The 17,329-nt window shown below is 53.7% G+C and overlaps 1 protein-coding gene across 2 annotated transcripts in view; it reads right to left on the bottom strand.

Moving 5' to 3' along the window:
* Cyfip2 (cytoplasmic FMR1 interacting protein 2) overlaps nt 1–17,329 on the bottom strand; it is a 129,251-nt gene that overhangs the window by 66,220 nt on the left and 45,702 nt on the right. The window contains exons 9-18 of one of the 2 annotated variants that reach the window (XM_045151495.1): nt 17,002–17,106; nt 14,743–14,834; nt 12,760–12,877; nt 10,041–10,160; nt 8,948–9,073; nt 7,260–7,426; nt 6,114–6,261; nt 2,742–2,895; nt 1,156–1,312; nt 571–667 (exon numbers count right to left, since the gene is read on the bottom strand). In XM_045151495.1, coding sequence (XP_045007430.1) covers nt 571–667; nt 1,156–1,312; nt 2,742–2,895; nt 6,114–6,261; nt 7,260–7,426; nt 8,948–9,073; nt 10,041–10,160; nt 12,760–12,877; nt 14,743–14,834; nt 17,002–17,106 — 1,284 coding nt within the window. The remainder of the gene's footprint in view (nt 1–570; nt 668–1,155; nt 1,313–2,741; nt 2,896–6,113; nt 6,262–7,259; nt 7,427–8,947; nt 9,074–10,040; nt 10,161–12,759; nt 12,878–14,742; nt 14,835–17,001; nt 17,107–17,329) is intronic. The other variant, XM_045151496.1, reaches the window with a different exon arrangement.

The following is a 17,329-nucleotide window of genomic DNA, read 5'->3' as shown; positions in this document are numbered from 1 at the left end:
TATTCAAAAGCTTTTGGTGTCTATTATTTGACATCCCCCCTACATTATACAGAACAAAAGCCACAGCGGCTGCTGCCCAGGGTGCTGGTTCCACACCCAGGGCACTGATGCCTCCTGCTCTGCCTCTGAGCTTCAAAGTCCCCTGAGGGCCCTCCTCTAGACAATAAAGGGTCAAGGTGGGGCTGTTCTCTCACAGCCCATGTTCCCCTTCTAGAACTCTGTAGGACCAGCCTTGAGGAGCTTTGCCTAGATGGCCCAGGCCCCTCCAGAGGTCATGTGGTCTTTCCTGAGGCTCAAGCCCTGTGCCCAAGGCTTATTAAGCATCACAGTTTGCAAGCCAATTTGCAGACAGCTTGGGTGCTCACAAAAGCCCTTAAAGCCTCTCGTGGAGTAGGGGAGAAGGGCTGGGGTGGGCGCTTGCACACAATCACATGCAATAGCTGTGCGGTTATAAGCATCGTGATGACAAGCAGGGTCCCTGGCCCAGCACTGCGTGCTGATGGCTAAGGATTAGAAAGCATCCGCCGTCTCAGGACCGAACTGAAGGGCCACAAGGAGCATTCCACTCACCTCGGCTTCGATCTCATCGTACAGAAACTGCTTTTTAAACTTGGTGAGCGCGTAGTAGGCGCTGTCGTTGTACAGGTCCAAGGGGTAGAGGACGTACCTGGGGGGGAAGACCAGGGGCACGTGCTCGTCAAGGCTCCCGCCCACGGGTTCTGCCCACCCGGGGAGCACGGCGCGGGGGCCAGGCACAGGGCCGGGAAGACAACATCCTGCCTCTCCTCACACCCCCAGTGCCTCCATTTAGGACTTCCTCTAGCATGTGCCCACAGACATCAGAAGCCTGTGACGCTAACAAGTCTGGCCTGAAAACTTTAGTCTGGGGTGGCTTCCTGGTCCCAAACACAGTCATTTCCCAAGCATGGCGGTTGTGATGAAGGCGAGCAAAATGGGAGGGAAGACAGGCTGGGGCCTTGCAAATGATCTTACATGGGACCTGGGCCTGAATTCTGCCCCATGGAGGGCACACTGCCCTATCTCTATCCGGCCCTTTCTTCTACAAAGAAAAGAGCTCGCTGGCAAACCATCTCCCCCCCCCCCACCTCGGCTGCCCTCCAGGAGCTTCCCTGTTGGCCCATTCCTATTTCTTACTCCATCATGGAAGGTTCTTTGGTTTCAAGGATATGGTCCGTTAGAATCCAAGGCATGGACATCTCAATAGGGAACTGGATTCGCCGGCCCATGGTTAACTCCAGGAAGAATTCTCGGAACCAGAGCTGGGAGAGGTCACAACACTGCTGCAGGGCTTCTGGAAGCAGAAACGTCCTGGCCTTAGCCCAGGCAGTGCCCACGCCTCCCAGCCTTGGCCTCCCCTACCTACTGCGCCCTGGCTCCTCTCACTGCGGTGCGAGGCGCACAGCGGGGGCGGGTGGGGGCAGGGCATGGCACCGATGGGTGGTGATGTTTCAGAACTTTGGGTAGCTCACAACTTCCACCACCCGCCCCCAGAGCCTTCCTGAAGCACAGAGTTGAAGTCTAAAACCTGTGCTTGCAGATCGCACCAAGTGGAGCATGCGTCTGCAACTCGTTTACAGCGGCTAGGGGCCCTGGTGTGCTTATTCTCTGTTTCTCTTTGCTTGTAAATAAATAAATACATACATACATACATAAATAAAGAGCTGGGCGTGGTGGTGCACACCTTTAATCCCTACACTTGGGAGGTAGAGGTTGAAGCTGTGAGTTCCAAGCCAGCTGGCCTGGGTCTACAGAGGGAGATCTAGCTCAGCCTGAGCTAGAGTAAGACCCTACCTCAAAAAAAAAAAAAAAAGAAAAAGAAAAAGAAAAAGAAAAGAAAGGAAAAAGGGCCACAGAGATGGCTTAGCGGTTAAGGCATTTGCCTGGAAAGCCAAAGGATCCCGGTTCGACTCTCCAGGACTCATGTAAACCAGATGCACAAGGGGACACATGCGCCTGGAGTTTGTTTGCAGTGGCTGGTGGCCTTGGCGTGCCCATTCTCTCTCTCTCTCTGCCTCCTTCTCTCTTTCATATAAATAAATAAAAAATATATTTAATAAAAATAAAACACTAAGAAACAAACAAAAAACTGTGCTTGGCTATAGTTTTAAAATTGGACCCACAGCATCCACTTTGACTGCACCCCAGCTCCCCGATCCTCCTCAGTGGTAATTCTAGGTCCCTTACTCTTGGAAGGTCTTGAAAGCCCCACTTAGGTTAGTCCTCATGGGCCAGCCAGCACTGTTACGGCTGCATTGAGACTCCCACGGCACCAGAGTCCTAGCTACCTGTACCCTGTCCTGTCCAACCTTTTAGCATGACAAACGTCCCTCTGGGAGCGGGGAACACACAGGACTGGGATGCGGCCTGAGAGCTTCCCTGCTAGAAGCAGTGGGTACTAGTGAGCTCAGGGGCGCTGGTGTATCCTGGGCTATGTGCGGTATTCCTGGTTTGATCCCCTCTCTAATTAGCCCCAAGTACAGAGCAGACAAATTCAGGTGGGTCACAGCGGCTGCATGGCGCCTGGCCTCTCCTCCCTCCCCAGTCTACCACAACGGGAGCGGCTTAAAATACTTTTTCTTTCTGCCTTGGTGACAAACTGTGTCCCTTTCCAAGGTCCTTGATCTGGTCTCTATAACTTTTACCTAGATGGCCTTGGTTGTTCTGGGGGTGGGGGGTGGACACGGCCTCCCGTTCCTTCCAGGCCCAGGCTGGGCACTCACCGCTGATGTTGAGCAGGTGTGTGAAAAAGAAGGACTGTTTGTGGAAGTCCTCGATGGCGAGCACGATGGGCCCATCCAGGCTGCTCCTCAGGGTCTTCTTGGAGCCGCTCTTGTCTGCGATGAGCGACTCAAGCATGGTGCGCACCATATACAACTTGAAAAAGAAAGGAACACAAGGTCAGGAGAACGGTTTCTTTCTTTCCTTCTTTCTTTTCTTTTCTCTTTTCTTTTCTTTACGTCTCTCTCCCTCTCTTTTTTTCTGCTCTTACAAAGCACTCTCTTAAGGAAGCACCAATTTAAGGTGGAAAAGTGAATTCAAAACTGTGAAAACCTTTCCAAGCCTTCCTTCCTTCTTTCTTTCTTCCGTTCTTTTTGTTTTCCCCTGCTATGCTGGGCCTTAAACCCAGTATATGCTAAGCAAGCCCTCTACCGCTGAGCAAGCCCCCCACCCTTGCAAAAACGTCCAAGAGAGGAACTGACCAATTCTGGAAGAAAGTCCTGCCCAGGGCCCACAGCCCCCCAGACAGACCTGCCATCGACAGTAGAGAAGGCCCAGAGGAAGGGGCCCGTGTGCCCCGCCTTAGTCAAGGGCCTGGACGTTCAAGGAGAAAGTTGTTCCGTGCCATTATGCGACCACCCCCAGCTTTCCCAGATGGTCATGGCAATGCCATGGGGGGGGGGAACGACACTGAACTAGGAGTCAAAAGAGCCAGGTTCAAGGCCAGGTACTGCCATGGACTTGCTGTGTGACCTTAGACAACAAAGCCCCCACTCTGGGCTCCAGTTGCCTTCTATAACAGGAGGGAATCAGACCAGATGCTCTCTCAGGCCGGTCCCTTTCAGCTCCAACATCATGAGGAATTATCGAATAGGCTCACATGAAGTCTCCCACCCCCCCGCCCCCAATCATCTGTTTTGGGTCCTCATCTTTTTTTTTTTTTTTTTTTTTTTTTAATGTACATATCGGTGAATGACGGCGCCCTCTCGGACCACACTGCAGAGCCTGCCAGAGATGGACCCGGGTGACATCTGTACTTACACAAGAAGCTACTAGACAGTTAATTCCTGCTTACAGAGTGCCCTATGTGTGGAGGACACCAAGTGCAGTACGGTTGTCCTCTCTGCTAATCTAGAGCTTTCCACACCATTTTGTCTTTGGATCTGAGGGCTGGAAGGGGCCTTGAGGAGCCAGGCTAGTCCATTCCTGCGGCCTCCTGCAGTAGGTACCCAAACCAGCCAGCAGGCGGCGCTATACCAGGGATCGGCAGCCTCTTCGGCCCTGCGCGCCACCAGTGGGGTGAGACAAAGAGCCCGGGGACCACTGGCAGGCCTAAGACATAGACAGGAGAGAAGGAAGAGGGAGCGGGAGGGCAGGAGAGACAGGGAAGAGGGAGAGAGAGAAAGAGAGAGAGAGAAAAGCGAGAGGTATTGTATACAATGGGAAAGCCACCATGACTGTCGGGGTCACCTCTGACACGCTCCGACCTCCCAACGTCCACAGGCCTCGCTGCCCCTGGGTGGGCCCTGGGCTCTCACGCACCGTGGGCGTGGCACTGACTGGCCAGGGCAGTCACAGAATTGCACAGGACACCCTGCGCAGCGTCCCGTCTACGGAGCAGGGATGACGGCGGCCGCCGTCCACCCCTACAAGCCTGTCTCAGCTTCCCGGAGGGTCAGAGCACTGCTCTAATGACCCTGATGTCCTCAAAGAAAGGATTTAAGTTCAACCACTGGGACCACTGGATTCACACCTAGTTTGGGCTTTCTGAAAACTGGGTTTATTCCTAAAAGGGTCAGTTATTTCCACAGGGGCATCAACTTGACAGAACATTTAATTCACTGGAGCAGCGTACAGCCGCGCCGTGTGAGGTGCCGACACCTCGTCTACTGTGCTCTGAAGGCCATGAAGGGGCCCTGGAGTGGTCAGAAGACTTGGGTTCTTGCCCCACCTCCACCTGGCACTCATCTTGTGACTTGGACAAGTCACTTCCCCTTTCTGGACCTCAGTTTCCCCATCAGTGACAGGGGAAAGGCCTGGGATGAGTTTGTCTCTTAGGACTTTTCCAGCTCTAGGAGTTAACCAAGTAGTTTTGTGACTCAGTGATGCCCAGGAAGTTAGCTGTTGGTGACCTGCCCCCGTGCCTCTGCCCTTCCACCCTCCTCCAACAGTTCCCCCGGTGTCCTGGCTCCTCGCTCAGTCTCAGGACCCGCGCAGATACCTGAGCGTCTGGCTCAGGCCCCTGCCGCCCACACTCGGAGCCAGAGTCTCTGACCTGCCGGCATTTCAAAAAAGTGTCTCGAGAAGCTTTCTTGCAACGTCCCACAGACAGCAGGCGAGACGGGTGCACGCTGGTCCGAAGCAGGGAAGCCAAGGGAAGTTATGACGACCCGGGGACTCAGGGCGCTCACTTGCCTCTGCCCAGCCCCAGCCCCCCCAGACCCAGACACGCACACGGGAGGGGTGGGCAGGGGCTTTGGAGAGCCCACTGCAGGTGACCCGGGGCAGAGAGGCTTAAAATTTCCATGAAGACCTGCTTATAGCCTGGGGCTTCGGGGGGCCTGTGAGCACAGTAAGACCCATCTGGTTTTCTGAAGACTGTAGAAAGCAAAGCAGCTAGTCCTCCTCCTTCGGTAAGGGGCAAGAATTTCTCTCTGCCACCCCGATTATTTACTTCTTTTTTTCCTTGCAATTTTATGACTGCCCAGGCAAGGTCTTGCTGCGGAAGTTCTGGCTGGTAACTCTGAATACGTCTGGCTACCATCCTTTCTCTGAGGGGTCAGGGGCTTGCAAAACTCATGGCTTTTCTTTGTGGGGTGGGGGTGGGGTGCCGCAATTAGAATACTGGCATTTTGTTGGTAACAAGATCTCATCCAAAGGCTTCATTTTATGGAGAAGACAATCTGGCCGAGGTCAAGGCCCGAGAACAATACAGCAGCAAGTCAGGGGCGGAACCTGCGCGTCTCCACGGTCACCGGAAGTGGGTCAACACCCATGCAGACAGACTTTGTGTTGTAACCCCCTCCTGAGCTTGGGAATCTGAGCTTCACAGGGACGGGAGACAGCTGGGTAGGGGATGAAGTGATACTCCCATAGGTCACATTAGACAACTGAGGCACAGAGAGTTTGTGTAACATGCCCAAGGTCACACAGGCGTCTAGGACTAGAACCCAGGTCTCCTGAATCTTAGGCCAGTGGTCTTCCTTCCTATAGCAGATCAAGACACGGGGGGGACAACACGGTATCTACTTGACCCTGCCCCTTCTGATCGAAGATCACCATCCCACTGCCTTACGGCCCAACCACGTTGACCTTCCCTCCACAGCCTGGCTGGCCTTGAGTCAGAGGAGCCAACCTGCGCTGGAAGCCCTTACCTGCGTGCTGGACGGCCCCACGGCACGCCGGGGCACCTTGATGTCAAAGCCACCTTTGGGGTCCTTCTCCCCTCTCAAGCACGGGTCATTGGGGGGCTCTCGGCCTCCCTCCCAGTCACAGATGGTCTTGCGAATTGCCTGCAGGACACTGAGGGAGGAAGAGCAGAGACTCGGAGCCGGTCTTTGCAGGCCTGTATTTCAAGGGTCCACAGCGTCCCAGGGCCTCCTACCTTCGTCAGAGTTCTACATGCCTGGGAGACAAGCCTCATCCCTGCGCCCCACCAAGGGACGCTGGTTTAACAGTGTGAAGGTGCATTTAGCAAGTAACCCACATGACTCTGGTGGCCGCCTGAGTCTGAGAACTCCGCAGGGGGCAGGAGGGAGCTACCAAAGTTTTTTGGTCTGTGATAGTTTCAATGCAGCGGTTTACACATCTAGCCCCAGACTCAGGTGTTTTATTAAAATTAAGCTTGCAACCTGAGCACCTAGCAGGCAGATACCTGCTATAGAGACCATGTCACTGGGGGCAGATCCGAGTCCAGCTCTACAAGGTGTGTCCAGGATAGCTGGAGCTCTGGCGGTCAGGGCTGGCTGTTTGGTCATGTCTCTGTGCTTGGATGTATAAAAGGCAGCCAGCCCCGTCCACCAGTGACGGTGATGCCCTGGACTCCGTAAGCCTGAAATAAAACCTTTCCTCCCATAAGCTGCGTCTGGTTGGACATTTGTCTCGGCCACATGAGGGTGACTGCAACACAGTCCAATTAATCCCGGGGCAAAGCGTCAGTGACATACTTGGAGCTCGGTCCCTACACCTTGCTGAGGTCTCCACACGGACGATCTCATTTCAAACCTCCCCCAGCCACGGGAATAGCGGACATCATTGGCCCTATTTTATCAATGAGGAAAACTGAGGTTCAGAGGAGTCATTTGACCAAGTCCAGTGAGCTAGACAGTGGTGAGTTTGGCTTCAAACACAGATGGAGGCTGAGTAAATCACAAATGTCCATCTTGTGAGGAACTTGCCGGGAGGGTCTATGTGTTCAGAACTTGGAAGCTGACTGAGCCGGGAGACCCCCCCCCCACCTCCAACGGCACCCAGAGGTCCTTACTTCCGAGCCGCCACAGCCGGGCTGTCGAGGGACCCACCTGATGAGGACGTTCTTCTTCTTGCGCACGGCTTGTCGCAGGGGCTCACGCAACGTCACCTGGGCGAAGTCCTGCAGGGCGGCGTAGATGGTGTTGCGGATGGCCTGGTTGAAGACGCTCTCCATCCTCCCCATGAGCACCTGCAGGCCCTTGATCATGGCGATCACCTGGCGGAGCACAGAGTAAGGGCTAGCCTCGGCTATCACTCAGGAGGTCACGGGCCCACCTCTGCTTTGCCACATTGAACAGAAGGCGAGTGAGGAGCCTACAGGCCCCCAGGCCAGTGCTGCTCCAAGTGCTTGTCAGGGCTGGGTAAGACGTGAGTAACAGATACATGCAGACCAGCGCTCCGCTCCTTCCGACGGGAAAGTTGTTCTCCTGGGGGAAACTCACTCACACTGTGTGTGGTAGTTTGAGTGTTATGTTCCCACCCCCCAATAGACTCAAGGTGTTTTTATTAAAACTTAGATCTCCAGCCACCTGGCTGGAAAAGGTGTCACTGGGGGCAGATCCTCGGGTCCAGCCCAAAAGTGTCACTGGGACCCCAGCACTGGGGGGTCCGGTGGGAAGATCACGAGGGCTTGCTGACTGGCTGCTCTAGCTGAATGGGTGAGCTCGAGGTTCAGTGTGGGACCCTGTTGTAGGAAACAAGGTGGAGGGTGACTAACACTGACCTCTGGCCTCTGCACACATGCACACACGTGCTTCCACACAGACGAATAAACACACACATACCTCACCTATACACATGCAAAAAAAAGAAAAAGTGACTGTATGAGATCAGTTGCTCCTGGAGAGAGATGAGCCACTCAGACATTCGAGAATGTCCCCCACACCTGTGGTGAGCACCCACCAGGCTTTCCCATCTTTGCTGTCATGACCGGCGTATCACATCCCATCTTAGCTGTTACAGGCCATGCTCCGACCACCAGTCCATCTGGCCTTTTCCCATATCTCTCTTAGCCATTTCTTTTCATTTCTTCTGTTCATTTCTTTGTGCCATTTTTCCAGTGGAGTAAATATTTTTTACTGGATTTATGAAAACTAAATGTGTCTCATCTTTCTTTTCTTTTGTTTTTCTTTTCTTTTTTTTCCTTGAGGTAGGGTCTCACTCTGGTCCAGGCTGACCTGGAATTAACTATGTAGTCTCAGGGTGGCCTTGAGCTCATGGCAATTTTCCTACCTCTGCCTCCCGAGTGCTGGGATTAAAGGCGTGTGTCACCACGCCCGGCTTTTTTCTTTCTTTTCAAAAGCATTTTATTTGCAAGCAGAGAGAAAGAGACAGAAGAGAGACAGAGAGAATGGGCACATCAGGGCCTTCGGCAGCTGCAAACGAACTCCAGATACATGCACCACCTTGTGCATCTGGCTTTACTTGGGTACTGGGGAGGAGAACCTGGATCTTGGGCTTTTCAGGGTCTCAGTCTAGCCCAGGCTGACCTGGAATTCACTCTGTTTTCTCATGGTGGCCTTGAACTCACGGCAATCCTCCTACCTCCGACTCCCGAGCACTGGGATTAAAGGCATGCATCACCATGCCCAGCCCCACTAATAATGATTGTTAACAGAGGCCGTAAACTTGGATGCAAGAAGAAAGAGATGAACAGTGCTGTGGCGATCAGAGCTCCTCCTGGAGCCGCACCGAGGCGCAGCGTGGGGCTGGGGGAGGACGGGAAGTCGGGGCTCACCTCCACGAAGGCGAACTTCTCCTCACTCGTGTAGTTGTAGCGGGTGGCTCGCTCGTACTCTTCGGCCGTGCCGGGGCAGTCCTTGTTGCAGAACTTGTCTGTCGGGTGAACGAGCTTCCAGGAGTACTGGGGAGAGAGAACAGCCCAACGCCCGTCAGCTGACGATGGCAAACACAATGTCCGGGCACACCACGGGGCGCTAGTGGCCATGCCAGGAGAGACCAGTGCTGAGACATGTCGGGACATGGATAACCTTGAAACATAATGCACAAAAAGCCACGCACAAAAGACTACACGTTAGCCATGCGTGGTGGCGCACGCATTTAATCCCAGTACTCGGGAGGCAGAGGTAGGAGGACGGCTGTGAGTTCGAGGTTAGCCTGGGACTACACAGTGAGGTTCAGGTCAGCGTGGGCTACGGTGAGACCCTACCTCCAAAACAACAAAACAAAACAACCACAAAGACCACAGGCTGTATGAGTTTGTTTATAGAAAACACCGCAGACTAAGAAAACATGTGGAGGTGGGAAGTAGAATGCTTATGGCTGGTGTGATGGGACAATAAATGTTAGCTCTTTTTTTTAAAAAAATAAATTTGGTTTGGGCTGGGTTTTTGCTTGTCTTAGCTTTCCAATCTTTTTTTAAAAATATTTTTTGTTCATTTTTAAAATTTATTTGAGAGTGACAGACACAGAGAGAAAGATAGATACACCGAGAGAGAGAGAGAGAATGGGCACGCCACTGCAAATGAACTCCAGACGCGTGCGCCCCCTTGTGCATCTGGCTAACGTGGGTCCTGGGGCCTCAAACCAGGTTCCTTAGGCTTCACAGGCAAGTGCTTAACCGCTAAGCCATCTCTCCAGCCCATGTTAGCTCTTTTGAAGCGATGAAAATATTCTTAATGTATGGTTATGTAAGTCTGTGAATAGGCTAAAAACCAACCGATGTAGGCTTCAACTGGGTAAGTGGCAGAGTCTACTTACTATATCTCTGAGAAGCTGTTGCAAAAGAGGACTGAGGAGAGACAGAGGAAGAAAGATGCCCAGATGCCAAGTGCATCAGGGGGCGCACGGCCCTGTGCCCCGACACCTACCACCTCCATGACGTGGGCGCTCCACTTGGATAAGAGCTGCAGGCCTCGCAGGGCCAGGTCGAACAGCTCCCGGCACTCCTCGTCCGACTTCTGGCTGTCCAGTCCCGAGCCCGTCACCACCTGGGGGACAGTAGTCATCATATTTGCTGCCCATGTGCCTGGCCCTTGTAAGCGTATCTTCGCTGACCCTCCCCGAGAACTCTGCAACCTTCCCTTGAGAGAATACCTGGGCCGCAGCAGCTGCCTTGCTGAGGGCCGCATGGCTGGAGGCATCACCCCAGCACCCCACTTACGCTCCCGTGCTGCCCCGCAGTGTGGATTTTGCACCTTTCCGAGTCTGCTCACAGTAGGGGTTGCGGCTCACGAACACACCCTTGCGAGAGGCAGCACACGTGCACGTGTGCAGGCGGACTCCCCGTCACGTGGCTCTCCTCCTCTCAACTCACCTTTTGACTTTGCAGTCCAGTTCACACACCATGCTAATCACAGTTCACTAAGCGGAGTTCGCGGTTCATTTCTTAGCCATGACGCACTTGTTATAAAGCCCTGTCTCTGTGAATCTTGGTACATACGTGCATATGTGCCAACATGGTCCGTGTACATGGATGTCTATGGGTGTATGTCAGCGAGGAAGCAAGGCAAGCACCTACAGGGGAAGACTCTTGTGCTAATTCACCTTTCATCCATGTGGTGGACATGTATGTGTAGAAATGTGGCCTTTCCTTTCAGCTAAAACTCTATGGTACAAGCTGAGCATTCCCATAGGCTTTTTTTTTTTTTTTTAAAATAATTTTAGTTTTTTGAGGTATGGTTTCATTCTAGCCCAGACTGACCTGGAATTCACTACATAGTATCAGGCTGGCCTCGAATTCGTGGAGGTCTTCCTACCTCTGTCTCCTGAGTGTTTGGATTAAAGGTGTGAGCCACCATGCCCGGCTTCTGTCACTTTAATCTTTTACATGTGTGCTCTGAGACTTTGAGCTAAACATGTCACCAAACGTGCCTGCTACCTTTTCTTTTTAAGTTATGATCTTAAATTGAGCATGCTCAGGGATGTCCTACTTAGCTGAACGTGCTCAAGAAAGGGTCAACCCCCTTCGTGAATACATGAGTGAATTCCCCACGTTTCCCTGGTTCCGGCAGAGTACTGCTCTCCGCGTGTGCTGTAGGCAGAGATTTCTCTCCACCCTCTCCCGTCTTGGCTGTTTTTCTTCACACTCACCGAGGTATGAGGCGGCCACATTCAGTTACACATACATATGCATGTATGCGAGTGGTCATTACATCGCCGAAATCTATCTGTAATTCTCCAAATCACCACGGACAGTTCTGTCATCTGCAGGCACACGCATGTTCCCGGCTGAGGCTGGGCCAAAGACTCGGCTTTTGTTTCAGCCTTCGTACTACAAATAAACGTTCTCCCTGCTCACTGCTTGCACTATGCTGTCAAGGCAGGGTCTCGCCCTGGCCCAGGTGGACCTGGAATTCACTACATAGTCGCAGGGCGGCCTCGAACTCACGGCGGTCCTCCTACCTCTGCCTCCCGAGTTGCTGGGATTAAAGGCGTGCGCCACCACGCCTAGTTTATGCTGTCATAGTTTAGTCCCTTTACTGGTGGCATCACAGTTCAAAATGGGGCTGAGCCTGCAGGAAAGCGGAGGCTTTTCGTGTTTGCAACACAGCTTGCTGAAGCAGAATGCTAAAATGCCGACTTCCAGTTAGTGTCAACAAATCAACAATTATAGGTCACAAAAGCTGTCTTTGACGGAAATAAGGATAAAACGGAATTACATGTTTGTTGTCTGGTGGGCACCACAGGCTCACAGGAACTCAATTCTGTTTCTCCACATGGCAATGGGGTATTATCTGATAATTCACAGCTCATGCCATTTGACAGAATAAAACCACCTCAAATAATGAGAACTGACTGTGTGCGTGCAGGGGGACACCAGCTCAGTGCTCCTCCTTATCTGACTGCTCTGCGGCCGGTGGTGGATGGAAAATATCTGGGGGAAAAGCTGCATCTGTACTGTACAGGCAGACACGTTTTCTTGTCACTATTCCCTGAGTGATGTGTCAGAACAGCAATTGACATGATGTGGTAGTTTCCGTGTATGTTCCCCATAGACTGAAGCGTTTTTATTAGAGCCTGTAACTTGGGCCTCCAGCAGCCTGGCTGCAAGATGCGCCGCTGGGTCCAGCCCTAGGGTGTGTGTGGAGGTGGGTCTGATTTCCAGCCCAAAGGGGTACAGAGCAGTCTGAGCTGCTTGCTGCCAGTCCTCACTTGCTGCCTGAGGCTGTGGCTGACTGGTGTTTTCTCTCTCTTTGCATTTATGAATGGGGGCCAGTTTCTTCCGCCATGGAGGGAACTCCCCCCAGATCTGTAGGCTTGAGATAAACCCCTTCCTTCCATACACAGTGCCCATCTTTCTCTCCACTGTCCCCTCCCCTCCCTTCCCCTGTCTTTTGTTCTTCTTAACGCTTCTGAAAGATATCATTAGGAAAACCATCCTGACCTGGCAGGTGAGGAAACTGAGGCACAGAGATGTTGAAAACCTTGTGAGCGACTGTGGCAGAACTAGCAGCCGCTCCAGTTCTGTCCCTATGTGTGCTGCTGCAAAGCCACACCCCACTGTCCTGCGTACTCCTGCTCTTGCCCCCCGCCCAGCGCCCTGCTCCTGGCCCTGGGTCCACGCAGCCGCGGCCAGGCGACACTCACCTCGCTGTTGCTGTAGCGGGCCAGCTCGGAGATGAAGCGGATGTGGTCATCTCGGATCTGGACCATCTGCTCGCAGATGTTGTACTGCGGGCTGATGCTGCTCTGGGTGCAGGTCCACCTGGGGAGGAGAGCACAGGGCAGTGTGGGTCCCGACTCTTGGCTGGACAGGCTCCTGCCAGGTTCCAGGTCCTCTGCCAATGTGGACAGCGCCCCCGAGCGGAACCAAAAGGTAACGTGGCCACCTACGCCCGCCCCGCGGTCTGCTAAGTAGGTGCTGTGGCCGGCATCAGGCTGAGCTGGACAGTCTTCCTTCTTCCTCCGCCTCCTCCTCCAAGATCCAACCATGGTCCTTTCTGGACACTGGTTCACCAGTACTTACCAGTTACCCGAGCAGGCTGAGGGTAGGATGGCAGCCTCTCTAGGGGCCACAAAGGGCTGGAATCCCAGAGAAGAAAAGCCAAGCTAACTCTTACTTCTGGGCTGGAAGCGGCTGTGGAAGGGCTTTTGCGCTGGGACTGAGGAACTTAAATCATTTGTCCTTTCCCACAGTGACTGGCAACGTGACAGAAGCCCCACTCCTCTGAGAGGCATGGCTGGCACTTTCTCCCTCTCTCCACTTCTCTCCATCTTTCTCTCCACTCTCCCCTCCCCTCCCTTCCCCTTTCTTTTGTTCTTAACGCTTCTGAAAGATATCATTAGGAAAACCATCCTGACCTGGACAGGAAGTGAACGAGTAAAGAAAACCTCGGCTTTCCTTCCCCTTCCTCTGTCTGGAGCTGGCGTCCCAGCAGACTAAGCATGCACGCCCACCACGTAGAGAGAGTGTTTGGAGAGAATTCAAATTTTAGGCTTACAGGACACCATTACTCAAACCTCCGACTCTCTGCTCGATCATAGACCCATGTCTGCCCCAACTAGCTTCAGGGGACAGAGAAGTCAGGGAAAGGGGAGAAATATACCCATACTCTCAGCCCCACAGTCTATATCCATGGAGAGCCATAGACTCCTTTTCCCCAGGGACTCAGCGATGGGGCTCCCGCTGGGTGCAGATCAAGAGCCTTCTGGTTTTACTGTTTGGAGACAGGGTCTCATGTACCCTGGACTGGACTCACTACACAGTTCAGGGTGGTGACCTTGACATCCTGCATCCCCACCACTGTCCTCTGTTGATATCTTTTTAGTTTCGGTTAGCAGGGGGACTAAGCAGGAGGCTCACAAGCTCAAGGCCAGCCTGGGCTACAGAGTGAGTTCAAGGCTGGCCTAGACAACTTAATGAGACTCCATCACAAAATAAACAGTAAAAAGAGGGTTGGGGAAATGGCTTAGTGGTAGGATGCTAGCCTTGCATCCTAGTACTGCGAAAATAACTAAGCTGACCAAAGAGTAGCCAGTCCCCTCATGGAAAGACTGCACACCCTCAGCTCTGGGTGAGCTGCACACCCCAAAAGGACCTCTTAGATCAGAGGGACAAAGGCTAGAACCAGATGTCCCCTAACTCCTAGAAGCCACTGGCCATCTGCAGACTTTGGGATAGAACCTAGAACCTAGAACCACGGCTTACAAAGTGATGTAAAGGGAGGCTTCCAATCACCCAAGTCCCATGCTACACTGTGTACTTACTGTGTGCTCACAAAACCCGAGCAGAGAATTGGGGTGATGAACTTATCATCTCCCTCTCCAGCTGACCCTGAGGTCCAGCGCTCCTCCCCACTTCTAGACAAAGAGGCTCCCGCTAAGGGGAGGGGGGTCACTGTGGGGCAGGATAAGGGGCGTGGCTGTGCTCGGAGCCCTTTAGAACCTGGCAGCAAAGGGCGGATGCAAAAGGGCTCAGAGCACCCTCGCTGCCCCCTCCTGGCACTGCCGCTCTGTGCAGTCCGCTTGCCCAGGCTCTGGGCAGGGAGGAGGGGCTGAAGTGGCCCCTCAACCCCCTGCCCGGGCTGGGCATCCTCATAGGAGCCGAGAGACATTACGGCAGGCACTCACTTGGACTTGTTCTCTTCATAGTGAGCACTGGTCTTAATGTATCTGGCCAGCTCTATCTGCATGTCGCCGAAAAGGGGCACCACCTGCAGCTGCTGCAAAGAAAGCAAACAGAGTGCATGAAATGCCACGGGAGGGCTGGGCAGCGGCACCAGCGGGCTGCCACGGGCACCCGGGACCGGCACCTTGCTCTGCTTCTAACGGCGCTGTCATCAGACCCTGGGACCTGGAGAGAGGGTATGCAGGTCCTCTTTGGCCTCCAAACACACAACCCTATATAGTCCAAGCCACTGAAGCCAGAACCAAAGTGACTTGTCCAAGGTCACGGAGCCAGCTGAACAGATGAAGCATCGGACCCAACAGCTGGTGCCCCCGGGACAGGGTCCTCTCGGCTCTCACTTTCCCCACACGGAATCCCCGGAGCAGGTGTCTGTGGGCCACTGACCACTGACCACTGACCGAGCATGGCCTTTCCGAGTCGTCACACAGGAGGCCGACACCAAAGACCAGACGCATCCCAACCCACGGCTGGGGCAAGTGGAGCCGAGGCTGTGTCTACAGTCTGCCTGCCGCTCAGGCTCTGGTTACCGCACCGAGCACTTCAGAAACACTACCTCAGCCAGGCCCGATGGCACAGGCCTGGAATTCCAGCTGTTCGGGTAGCTGAGGCAGGAGGATCACGAGTTCAGGATGTGGTTGGGCTGCCGGGTGAATTTAAGGCTGACTGAGACAACTTAATGAGACCTTGTCTCAAGATAAAAAGTGAAAAAGAGGGCTATGAATCTAGCTCAGTGGCAGAGCACTCGCCTAGCACGGGTGAGGCCCTGGGTTCAATCCTCAGCACTGCAAAAACTAACCAAGCAGTCAAACATCTCGGCTACCTGATCATTCTCTCAACCCCACAACGACCGTGTGAAGGCCACGCCACTCTCCCTCTCAGTCCACTGGCAAAGAAACTGATGACGCAGAGTCTGTTTGCAACGTCAGACCGGCTTGGATCCAGAGCCGAGATTAGAACCCCGGGCGGGAGGGAGGGCATGTGGCTTGCTTAGGTGCTCTCAGCGGTCCGTTTTCACATGTGGGAATTCAGCTCCAGTGGACCGAGCGCCTTTCTTGAAGCAGAACCAGTTGAACCTTGCTACCTTGCTCGGTGGCGCTCCTCCGCTCCACCCTCTCCGCAGTGCTAGCCAAGGGCAGATCTTGCACGGGCCTCTCAAGCCTGTTTTCCCTTGGGACACCTCACAGCGAGAGGGGACCACTGACCAGAAGCCAAAGCAAGCCACAGACTCCTCAACACTCACGTTCCCCCTTAAACCTCACGAGTAAGGGGACCTGGCCTGGCTTCACGCCTCTGACTACACAACACCCTCAGGTCTGGGGACTTCTAACCTGCAGGACCCAACTTCAGAATGAACGGACGGTGGGAATTCAGTGCCGAAGTATGAGACCTCCTTGCCGAAACCCCCGAGGCTTCATGTGGCAGCAAGTTTTTATTTAGAAAGCTCTGGGCAGGGGATCTAGGAGGTTCGGAATGGACTGGGTCGTGGGAGTGCTGAGGGCACTCTGCCAGAGGCAGGGGCATGGGAGGAGGGCCCTGGACAGGCTGGAACTTAAACATGTGAATCCACTTAAAACCCGGTCTTGGGGCTGGAGAGATGGCTTAGCAGTTAAGCGCTTGCCTGTGAAGCCTAAGGACCCCGGTTCGAGGCTCGATTCCCCAGGACCCACGTTAGCCAGATGCACAAGGGGGCGCACACGTCTGGAGTTCGTTTGCAGAGGCTGGAAGCCCTAGCGCGCCCGTTCTCTCTCTGTCTCTCTCTCTCTCTGCCTCTTCCTCTCTGTCTGTTACTGTCAAATAAATAAAAATAAACAACAAAAAAAACCCGGTCTTCAGCCCTCCTCTCTGCGAGCTATGGGTTATTGTAAAAATGCAGGCAGGTACTGTCACCCAGGATGCACATCTTTAGATGATAAGAGATTTCAGGAAAGGGAGAAAATAAGCATACAAAAAAGAATTATAAACCCCACGGCACCCAGCTGGGCCCTGGGGCTGGGAGCCGCCTATGATGTTCACAGAGCAGGGTAACTTCCTCCGGCAGGGGCAGCTGGGGGTCCTGCACTCCCCATGTTCTCTGAGGGTCTCCAGAGCTACGGCCTATGAACATTGTCCACGGCCTGTGGGCTTGCTTCCTCCTTTCCCACAAAGGAGGCTGAGATGTGGTCGCCGTGGTCCCCTGCCCAGCCCCAGCTCCGGCTGCTGACCTTAAAGAACTTATCGATTTTGCTGAGGTTGATTCTCTTCTTGGCATCCAGCTTGTAAATGTTGCTGACGTTTCCATCCATCAGGTAGAGACCGAAGCCCATCACCTAGAAAGAGAAGGGCCAAGTGCACAGAACGGTGACTGCAGAGCAGGCCCGGGAAGTGTACAAGCCGCGTGCGGGCTGGGAGGGGACAGTGTGCATGTCCCGCTCTCACACACAGCCTGTGGATATACAAGTTCTTTATTCTGGGGGAAGGGCTCAAGAGAGGGCTTCACTCTATACGGTAGCCCAGGCTGACCTGGAATTCACTATGGAGTCTCAGGGTGGC

Source organism: Jaculus jaculus, chromosome 6 (assembly GCF_020740685.1).
Source record: "Jaculus jaculus isolate mJacJac1 chromosome 6, mJacJac1.mat.Y.cur, whole genome shotgun sequence".
NCBI lineage: Eukaryota > Metazoa > Chordata > Mammalia > Rodentia > Dipodidae > Jaculus > Jaculus jaculus.
The sequence above is the reverse complement of the archived record's forward strand: the minus strand, read 5'-3'. Positions and strand labels throughout refer to the sequence as shown.